At 42.4% G+C, this 11,339-nt stretch overlaps 1 protein-coding gene across 1 annotated transcript; it reads left to right on the forward strand.

Moving 5' to 3' along the window:
• The first annotated feature begins 53 nt into the window (after positions 1–53).
• wdr83os (WD repeat domain 83 opposite strand) lies at positions 54–8,668 on the forward strand. The gene is made up of 4 exons (XM_053332837.1): positions 54–199; positions 2,537–2,642; positions 4,667–4,764; positions 8,511–8,668. The coding sequence occupies exons 1-4, from the start codon at positions 150–152 to the stop codon at positions 8,575–8,577; spliced, it is 321 nt and encodes a 106-aa protein (XP_053188812.1). The 5' UTR covers positions 54–149; the 3' UTR covers positions 8,578–8,668.
• Positions 8,669–11,339: the final 2,671 nt, after the last annotated feature.

The raw sequence follows: 11,339 nt of genomic DNA on the forward strand, positions 1-11,339 counted from the left end.
TTTACGCTATGCTTTTATTCTGAAACACGCCGGAAACACATTTGGGTCCATTCACGAACGGGCACGATCAGCTGTCCTTCTGTCATCGGAGTTTAAATCTCAATCTCCTCCTAAAATAAACACATTAAACGAGTGAATTATAATATATAATGTCTTCTAACAACATGGCAGACCCTAGGCGACAGAATAAGATACTGAGGTGAGTGTTTTATACAGGAAATAGAGCGTTTGTGTTGGTAAATTTAACCATTTGGCTAACTGAAGCTAACTAGCTAACTCCTTAAACTCACGTCATGAGTGTAGCGTGAAGGGATTAGTGATGAGCTCATTTAGATTTAGGGTTTAAACACCTCTGAACTGGCTTTATATATTGATAATAACTTACATATTAAATCCTCAGGTAGTGGTATAGTTGCTGTGTTAATTAATTTGTTAATACTTTATGTTAAATGAGCACTGTTTCCATCTATTTGCCTTAATCTCACTTTCTGAATGGGCTTCTCTCAGTTTGCTTTATTATTTTAAAACTAGAGCTGTAACTGAGGTCTATTGTCATGTTTTGGTTCATTAAAAGTGAGAAAATTGTGTAAAAATATCACACAACTCAAGTTGAAGTCATCAAATGTCTCATTTTGTCCACAATTGAAGGATTTTACTATATAAGATGCATAATTTGGCCAGTTTTTCTTAGTAAATGACTCAATTAATCAATTATCCAAGTAGTTGACCATTAACTTGACTTTCACACTATATGGCTAAAGGTCAGTGGATACCTCTGCACACACACAGGCTGCTTTTCTTGGTGTTAACTTGATTCTTTGACTTCGATTAGGATAAATCTTCCTGTTATAGTATAAATTGATATTTTAGACAATGGTGTTCTTTTAATTTTGTGCCAACAGCTTGGGAAAGACTCTTTACCTGTTTAAAAATGCAAAGCTGGGTCCATCAATCAATCAATTTTTATTAATATAGCGCCATATAGCGACTGTACTCTTTAGAAGAAATGCTCTTCCTGTTATTCATACCACTGAGATAATGATAATATAATATAATATAATAATAATGTAAAGGTTGGGTGCTACACTTATTCCATATAAGTGGATATATAGACATGATGCCAACAGCTTGGGAAAGACTCTTTACCTGTTGCAGCATGTTAAGCTGGATCCCACCCAAAAAAAGCTTTTCCCAGTTTGTTGTGGCTTTCATAAACTCTGAACTCAGCCCCAGCCGACACCTTTAACATGAACTGAATGCCGAATGTGAGCCAGACTTCATCGCCAGCATCATTTCACAACCTCATTAAATACTCTTTTGGCTTAATGAGAGTCGATCTCTGCAGCAGCCAGGTTCCAGAGAAGAAGAGTGGAGGGTGTTACAGCAGCAGATGGAGGTCCAGGGTTTAATATTTAGATTTTTAACACTCAGCTTTGTGTGAAAGGACTCACATAACATTAAAGTGATGAATGTGTAATTAAAAGGATTGTAGTTAACAGAAGTCTGCACATATCACTTTTACAATATTAAATACTTCTGCTCCAAACATGTTTTAAGACCTATAAAAACACTCTGCTTTGAATAATAATTTGTATCTGGTAAGTTTCCCCCCCAAAAAATATTACATAATTAGAAATTCATACCATTACATCCTCTCCTTCTCCCTCATTAGTCCAGTCTGTGAATAAGCAGGATATGATGTAGTTTTTCTGGAAACAGCTGATTATGTGAACTTTTGTTAATTTAAGTGGCGGCTAGTTGAACCGTACGTACTCATAAGAGAAACTAATTTATACTCCTTTCATAGGCCACAGTGGCAATAATACAAATATATATATACAGTATCTCACAAAAGTGAGTACACCCCTCACTTTTTTGCAAATATTTTATTATATCTTTTCATGGGACAACACTGTAGAAATGAAACTTTGATATGCGTGTACAGCTTGTATAGCTTATGGATTTACTGTTAAATTGTATCAAAGTTTCATTTCTATAGTGTTGCCCCATGAAAAGATATAATGAAATATTTGCAAAAATGTGAGGGGTGTACTCACTTCTGTGAGATACTGTATATATGAACACTATAAAAATACACCAGACTTGTCCTTGTCCAAAAATCAGCAATTAACACATTGTCGTTCGTTTAGAACGGTTTTAGTTTTCGTCATTTTTTTAAAAGCACAGGAGTAGCACACTGATGTCAGATCACAATATTGGTCAAAGAACTACTCAGCTAAATTATGTCGAACGTTGTAGGGCTCAAAATATCTCCTACTTCCATCCTCTGAGTTTGTGCACTGGAGGTTTTAAGTCTCCACATCACACTTGTGTAGTTTTAAATAGTTGTGATGTCATAAATCCTGCTCATAGGCCCTTTAACTTAGCTTTTAATGAGCACATAGAAACTCAAACATCCTCCTGCAGTGAAACACACATTAAACTGAAGTAACAGGAAGTGGAGTGTGACTTTAAAACACACACACAGTAAAATACTTTGTGTGTATTTGATTGTGTGTGTTTTCTGTGTCTGCAGGTACAAGCCTCCCAGCACAGAGACCAACCCCACACTGGAGGACCCCACCCCCGACTACATGAACCTGCTCGGCATGATCTTCAGCATGTGTGGACTGATGCTCAAGGTGACCTACACACACACACACACACACACACACACACACACACACACACACACACACACACCGACCCTCTGTCCCCTATCCCTCCTCTGTGTCCACACTAAACACTAAAGGGCCGTTCCCTCTGAAGGGGAACGCCCGGTCCCACTCGGTCGTTCCATTTAGAAGATTAAAGGTAAACTCACCTTTTCAGGTTGAAGGATGAAGGGCAGCGTTTGTCTTTCAGCTCTGACGACACACAGCGGACTTAATGAAGAGGGCGAAGGCAGCGGACTCATGTGGCCTTAAAGCCCAACAGTAGATCATTTGGTTAATTGATTGTCTTTCCATCTACTAATATGTTGTTGTTTTTTAACTTCTTTGTATTAAATGTTTTCTTTAGAACAATTGAACTTATTATTTCCCCCTAAAATAAAAAAAACATTACTCCAAGATAAGAAAATAAAAAAGAGAGACTAAAGGAGGTAGAGAGGTCAAAAAACTGTGGCTCCACTTCATGCTTGCCTGACTGAATGACCCCACAAGTAACCCCCCCCCCCCCCCCCCAACACACACACAGATCCTCACATAAAAAACAAAAGCAATGATGAAATATACAAAATGACTAGAAAACCACAACGTACTCCCAATCCTCCCTATCCACACACGTATTTTAAGTGCAATGAATTAAACTATTAACTTCTTACTTACTGTAAATACAAACTGTCAATATTTTAATCTGTAAATACTATAAATAGCTCTTTTTTTTATCAGCATAAACATAACTCACCATTTAACATATGAATTTAAATTATTGTCCAAATATCAACTCAAATTACATTTATGCTCCTACAGCCGTCTTGTTCCTGCTCTGCTTAAAGTGCATGGCTGTATATATTGTTCTTTATTTTAAAATGTTTTCTAAAGTTGTAATCCTGCTAATAATCCTCATTTTTACCCAGTTTATTGGTAATCTGACTACCTAACCCTATCTATCCTTTATTTCTGTAACTTTAACAGAGTACAGTTAATTAATTACCAGGCAGGGTCCTCTGAAATGAAGCCAACGTGGAAGTAACTTAGAACTGCATTCTATCAAAAGGCCACCAGGGGGCGACCGTCTCTATACAAGTCAATGGAGAATTCACCAACTTCTCACTTGATTTCTAACCTCAGTAAACGTTTTCAAAATGTGTTTATGGTCTCAATCTCTAGTTTAAAGCCTTCTTCAATGCAGTATGATGTTCATTTGGGACATTTTGGCCTCCCTGATTTTATATGTGACGATAAGGCAAGGCAGTTTTATTTATATAGTGCATTTCATACACAATGGCAACTCAATGTGCTTTACATAAAACAGAAAAACATGTAATTTGAGAAACTTAAAACATACAATTAACCCCCACCCCACCCCCCATAATAAAAACAAAGTACAGAAAAATTGAAAGACATAAATAAAATGATTGCAGCATAAAATAATAAATTAGCTTTAAAATCATTAAAAGGACATAGAGTGCAAATGAAAGATTAAAATGTAAAGTGCTTTAAAAGAGCTCAATCATAAGCACAGGAGAAGAGAAATGTTTTTAACCTGGATTTTAAAAGTGTGATAAAGCAGGGTATGCATTAGGGCGTGGCTACGTCCTGATTGACAGGTTGATTGCCCAATGTCCTCGAGATCCAGCCCTCGCAACCATAGCAACCTCCCCGCTCCGCCCATGACTCCGCCTCATGCCCATATAAGTAGAATCCATGTTTTTATTTTTCCCAGCATGCACCTGAAATTTTCAAGATGGCCGCTGCCTAGATTCTAAACTATTGGCTTCCGAGCAGCAGTCCACAAACCAATGGGTGACGTCACGGATGTTACGTCCATTTCTTTTATACAGTCTATGTTAACTACGTGACACTGTTCATGTATTTCATTACTCCCCCCCGCCCCCCCAGCCTGTCTGTCTGTTCACTAGCAGAACGTTATATGTATGTTTATATGTTTAAATCTTCACTGAGCTCGTATCTAACCTGTGTGTGTGTGTTTGTGTTTCCAGCTGAAGTGGTGCGCCTGGATCGCCGTCTACTGCTCGTTCATCAGCTTTGCAAACTCCAGAAGCTCCGAAGACACCAAACAGATGATGAGCAGCTTCATGTGAGTGTTACTTGGTGCTGGTTTAGTTTGGGAGGTATGAAGCAAAGCGAAGCATCGAGATCAGTGCTGAGACTTTGAATCTAATCTAGAGCTGAGAGATAAATCAATAATGTAGTTAATTGACTTTAAGTGGAAACGGTCATATCATATAATCATTTTAATAACATTATGTGTCCAAGTGAGTGATTCTAATCTGTAAAAAAAAAACAACTAAACTTTTAAAAGTTTTTCTCTTATAATTTTGATTATTTTGCTTATTTGTAAAACACCTTTGAACAAATGCAACAACAAAAGAAATTACATACACCAAGTGCTTCACATTAAAAGAGTTGAATAGGAAGAGAAAAAAAAGAAAGAGGGAAGAAAAAGGAATATTAACCTTCATGTCGTCCTCCCGGGTCAAATTGCCCCCGTCTGTTTTGACTGTTCCTTCTTTCCTTCCTTCCTTTCCTCCCTCCTTCTCTCTTTCTTTCCTCCCCCCTACCTTCCTCACTTCCTTCTTTCCTCTGTCCTTCTTCCTTCCTTCCTCTTTTCCTTTCTCCCTCCTTCTTTCTTTCCTCCGTCCTTCCTTCCTTCCTCCCTTCCTTCTTTCCTTCCTTCCTCCCTCCTTTCCTTCCTTCCTCCCTCCCTTCCTTCCTCTCTCCTTTCCTTCCTCCCCCCCTTCCTTCCTTTCTCCTTTCCTTCCTCCCTCCTTTCCTTCCTTCCTTCCTTCCTTCCCTCCTCCCTCCTTTTTTTTTTCCTCCGTCCTTCCTTCCTCCCTCCTTTCCTTCCCTCCCTCCCTCCCTCCCTCCCTCCCTCCTTCCCTCCCTCCCTCCTTCCCTCCCTCCCTCACTCCCTTCCTCTCTCCTTTCCTTCCTCCCTCCTTTCCTTCCTCTTAATTAAGCCCAATAAATGCAGCATGTTTCTAAAGTTAAAAAAAAAATAGTTTTAATAATCGTTTGACATGAGTCAAAATCCACCTTGTAGAAATGTGTACAGGGTGTTTTTACAGCTCTCACATGTACCCTGAACAGTATATAAGGGTTAAAGTATTTCTCTTTGTTATGACAAGGTTACTACTGTATGTATTTACAGTAAAATCTTACATTACGCAGCTTTAAAACTGTAGGTTAGACTCCACCCCGGCTGCCATTCAGACTCCTGATGAGCCAAGTCTAATGTCCAAAAGCTTTTAACTGTGTGACCTCCAGCTGTGGCACATTTCCATTTCACTTACAACAGCGGGGGGCAATCGTCCAGTAAAGCCCCCCCCCCCACCCTCCCCACCCTCCCCACCCCCGAGCCTCGGCAGACAGGACGGATTTAGAAAAGAGGAAAAGCCCCCGCTGTCCATCGTCTAGATGAGGTTGTACTAAAGAGACACGCTTGATGAAGTCATAGTTTAGTCACGCAGGATGTTTGGCTCAGCAAATAATGTCAGACAATGGACTTAATGCATCAGCGTCTTGTGTAGAGATGCTGGTTCAAGGCCAGTTTAAGGACTTTTGTCAATTGCCAAGATATTATGTGAGTATCGGCGTGTTACTGAACAAAAGGTGAGTGATACGATGGAGGGATGAGATGAGGAGGAGAGGGTGAGGGGGGGTGAGTCATGGAGGTGAATCAGAACAACCTGACTTCTTATATTTGTTTGTGTGAATTAAAGATGGAAAGGAGGAAGGAAGAAGGAGGGAAGGAGGGAGGGAGGAGGAAGGAAAGGGGGGAGGGAGGAAGGAAAGAAAGAAAGAAGGAAGGAAAGCAGGGAAGAAGGAAGGAAAGGAGGGAGGAAAGAAAGAAGGAGGAAGGGAATGAAGAAAGAAGGAAGGAATGGAGGGAGGAAAGAAGGAAGGAAAGGAGGGAAGAAGGAAGCAAAGGAGGGCAGAAAGAAGGAAGGAAGGAAAGGAGGGAGGAAGGAAGAAGGGGGGAGGATGGAACGAAGAAAGCGAGAGAGGAAGGAAGGAAGGAAGGGAGGGAAGGGAGGAAAGAAGAAGAAGGAAGGAAAGAAGGAGGGAGGGAGGGAGGGTGGAAGGAAGGAAGGAAGGAAAGAAAGAAGAAGGAAGGGAGGAAAGAAAGAAGGAGGGGGGAAGGACAGAAAGAAGGAAGGAAGGAAAGAAGGAACAGTCAAAACAGACGACAGGAAGGTTAAGGCTTCTGTTGAAATAATACGCCAGCTTTCAAAAAAAGTCATTTCAAAATATTACATTGAATTAAAAAGCAATCAGAGTGTGTTGGGTTTGGGTTTCACCTCCGAAGGCAATAAACAGGAAGTCATTTAAAAAGTCACACTTCATGAACAAAAGTGTTATTTGAACTCAGAGAGCAAAACAAATGCAAACAAGGAAGGAAATAAGAAAGTTAGTAATACTGCTTACACCTGATGATGATGATGATGATGATGATGATGATGATGATGATGAAGGCAAATACAACATGTCAGAATACAGAGGTGCTAACGGTGCTGTAGGTGAAGATGTTGTTGATTACAAAGGAGGTTAGAAAGGAAGAAAGGTAGGAAGGAGGGAAGGAATGAATGATGGACAGAAGGAAGGAAGGAAGGAAGTAATGATGGACAGAAGGAAGGTAGGAAGGAATGAAGGAAGAAAGGTAGGAAGGACATATGGAGGGAAGGAAGGAATGATGAAGGCAGGAATGAACGTAGGAAGGAAGGAAGGGCAGAAGGAAAGAAGGGATGATGGACAGAAAGAAGGAAGGAAGGAAGGAAGGAAGGAAGGAAGGGAGGAGGTTAGAAAGGAAGGAAGGTAGGTAGGTAGGAAGGAAGGAAGGAATGATGGACAGAAGGAAGGAAGGAAGGAATGATGGACAGAAGGAAGGAAGGAATGATGGATGGATGGATGGACGGACGGACGGAAGGAAGGAAGGAATGATGGAAGGAAGGAAGGAATGAATGATGGTCAGAAGGAAGGAAGGAATGACAGATGGAGGGAAGGAAGGAATGAATGATGGTCAGAAGGAATGTAGGAAGGAAGGCAGGCAAATAGGAAGGAAGGAATGATGGACAGAAGGAAGGGCAGAAGGAAGGAAAGAAGCAAGGAAAATAGGAAGGAAGGACACAAGGAAGGAAAGCCCGCTGAGGGGAGCAATCCGGCCCACTTTCCTTCCTGTCTTCTTTTCCTTCCTTCCATCTGTCCTTCCTACCTTTCTTCCTTCTGTCCTTCCTTCCATCTGTCCTTCCTACCTTTCTTCCTTCTGTCCTTCCTTCCATCCGTCCTTCCTTCCATCCGTCCTTCCTTCTTTCTTCCCTCCCTACTTCCTTTCTTCTTCCCAACCTTCCTTTTTTCCTCTCTTCGTTCCTTCCATCTGTCCTTCCTTCCTTCTTTCTTTCTTCCCTTGCTCCTTTCTTTCTTTCCTTCCTCCCTACCTTCCTTTTTTCCTTTCTTCGTTCCTTCCTTCCATCTGTCCTTCCTACCTTCATTCTTTCCTTCCTCCCTTCTGTCCTCCCCTCCTTCCTTCCTTCCATCCGTCTGTCCGTCCTTCACTGTCTGTCCTTCCTACCTTTCTTCCCTCCTTCCTTTTGCCTGTCTTTCTTTCCTTCCCTTCTTATTTCCTTCCTTTCTTCCTTCTTTCCCTCCATCTTTTTTATGATCCGGCCCACATGAGATCAAATTGGTCTGTATGTGGCCCTTGAATGAAAATGAGTTTGACTCCCCTGGTGTAGATTCATTAAACTAAGGTAACAAACTAATATTTCATCTCGACTTTAAAACTAATGTTTCACATCTTTTTTTTTTTTTGTCCTCTGTCCGCAGGTTGTCCATCTCAGCAGTCGTCATGTCCTACCTGCAGAACCCACAGCCCATGTCGCCGCCATGGTAACCGAAGATGTATTCTAGAATGAGTGACGAAACAGCTGGTTTCCACCCCCCCCTCCCCTCCCCTTCCCTCCCTCCGTCGCCATGGAAAAACCAGAGATGGAAAAAAGGAAGGATAATGTGACAGAGAGCAGACGAGCAGGAGAGGAGAGGACACGTTGTCAGGACGGAGAGATCAAACGGCCTTCTCCGACGGTGTTCTCATCATCTTCCTCATCATCTTCCTCTTTTCAATCTTTTTCTAAAGTCTTTTTGTCGTTTTATGGAAACTTTGACATTTTACCGTTTGGCTGATCGATACTGAGGGAGAGTTTGACGTTAATAAAGATGTTCGGTTTTAAAAGGAACTGATGGCTCTGGTCTGTCTCTAATGATGCGTTCAAATCATATGGGAAATTACATTATTTAAAAGTCTGTTAACATCCTAGTGGTAATTATAACTATACTGTTTCCTTTACTTCCTTCTTCCTCCCTTCCTTCTTTCCTCCGTCCGTCCTTCCTTCTTCCCTCCCTTCCTTTCCTCCGTCCGTCCCTCTTTCCTCCTTCCCTTCCTTCCTTCCTTCCTTCCTTCCTTCCTCCTTTCCTTCCTTTCATTCCTCCCTTCCTTCCTTTCCTCCGTCCGTCCGTTCTTCTTTCCTTCTTTCTTTCTTTCTTTCTTTCTTTCTTTCTTTCTTTCTTTCTTTCTTTCTTTCTTTCTTTCTTTCTTTCTTTCTTTCTTTCCTTCCTTCCTTCCTTCCTTCCTCCTTTCCTTCCTTTCATTCCTCCCTTCCTTCCTTTCCTCCGTCTGTCCGTTCTTCCTTCCTTCCTTCTTTCCTTCCTTCCTTCCTTCCTTCCTCCTTTCCTTCCTTTCATTCCTCCCTTCCTTCCTTTCCTCCGTCTGTCCGTTCTTCCTTCCTTCCTTCTTCCTCCCTCCCTCCTTTCTTCCTTCCAAACTTTCCGTCCTCCCTTCCTTCTTTTCTTTCTGCCCTTCCTTCCTCCCTCCCTCCTTTCCTTCCTTCTTCCTCCCTTCCCTTCCTTCTTTTCTTTCTGTCCTTTCTTCCTTCCTCCCTCCTTTCCTTCCTTCCTCTCTCCCTCCTCCCTTCCTTTTTCCCTTCCTTCTTTTCTTTCTGTCCCTTCTTCCTTCCTCATTTCCTACCTTCCTTCCTTCCCTTCTTTCCTCCCTCCCTCCCTGCCTTCCTACTTTCCTCCGTCCTTCCTTCCTTCCTTCCTTCCTTCCTTCCTTCCTTCCTTCCTTCCTTCCTTCCTTTATTTCGGGGTTAAAGATGTGTTTACAGAATCAAAGACAAATAAAAACACAATCAATAAAATCAATCTAGTGAAGAAGAAGAAGAATCACAAATAGAAAAACATAACAAATAAAAGAAGAGAAGAGATTTAAATTTGATGAGATCAGTGCAGTCACGGAGGGATTTGGGTCCATGTCCGAGGGTCCTGTGATGTCATAGTGGCATTAACCCAATCTCACCCCCCCCCCCGTCCCCAAAAAGTGAGGTTACGCAACAGCAGTACTTAAAGATATGAATGAATGTGTCACACTGGAGTTATGAGTGTGTTCTCTTATAACACAACACACACACACACAGCGGCAGACATTAATCTGGTGAGAGGTCCGACCCCCGCCCAGCCCCCCCCCCCCCCCGTCCTCTGTTCAGGAGCTGTTACATCTACTAATCAGCACACACACACACACACACACACACACACACACACACACACACACAGCAGGTCTATCCCTCTCCAGTCTCTTCTCTAGTAAGGGCAATAAACTCTTTCTCCCCTACAGCATCCACACAGCGTTAATTGCTTGTGTGTGTGCGTGTGTGTGTGGTGTGTGTGTGTGTGTGTGTGTGTGTGTGTCTCTCTGGGTTTAGCTCTGCTGAGGCTGAACTCCGCTGAATTTTCTCCTGATTTTGTTTTTTACTCAAACTGCAAACAGAGCACTTGACCTTTGACCCCGTCTGTTTTCACTGTTCCTTCCTTACTTTCTTTCCTTCCTCTCTCTTTTCCTTTCTCCCTCCCTCCCTTCCTTCTTTCCTCCATCCTTCCTTCCTTTATTTCCGCCCTTTCTTCCTCCCTACTTTCCTTTCTTCCCTCCTTCCTTCCCTCTTTCCTTCCTTTCTCTTTCCTCCCTTCTTTCTTTCGTTCCTTCCTCTTTTCCTTTCCTCCCTCCCTCCCTTCCTTCTCTCCTCCATCCTTCCTTCCTTCCTTCCTTCCTTCCTTTATTTTCGCCCTTCCTTCCTCCCTACTTTCCTTCCTTCCCTCCTTCCTCCTCCCTTCCTTCCTTTATTTCCGCCCTTCCTTCCTCCCTACTTTCCTCCCTTCCTTCTTTCGTTCTTTCCTCTTTTCCTTTCCTCCCTCCCTCCCTCCCTTCTCTCCTCCATCCTTCCTTCCTTCTTCCTCCCTTCCATCCTCCCTTCCTTCTTTCCTTCCCCCCTTCCTTCCCTATTTCCTTTCTCCTTTCCTTCCTTCTCCCTTCCTTCCTCCCTCCCTCCCTTCTTCCTTCCTTCCTTCCTTCTTTCCTTCCTTCCTCCCTCCAATCCTTCCTTCCTTCTTCCTTCCTTTATTTCCATCCTCCCTTCCTCTCTACTTTCCTTCCCTCTCTACTTTCCTTCCCTCCCTTCCATCCTTCTTCCTTTCCTTCCTTCCTCTCTACTTTCCTTCCTCCCTCCTTTCCTTCCTTCTTATTCCCCTCCTTCCTCCTTTCCTTCCTCCCTTCTTTCCTCTGTCCTCCTCCCTTCCATCCTTCCTTCCTTCCTTCCTTCCTTC

Source organism: Scomber japonicus, chromosome 2 (assembly GCF_027409825.1).
Source record: "Scomber japonicus isolate fScoJap1 chromosome 2, fScoJap1.pri, whole genome shotgun sequence".
In the NCBI taxonomy this organism is placed as follows: Eukaryota; Metazoa; Chordata; class Actinopteri; order Scombriformes; family Scombridae; genus Scomber; species Scomber japonicus.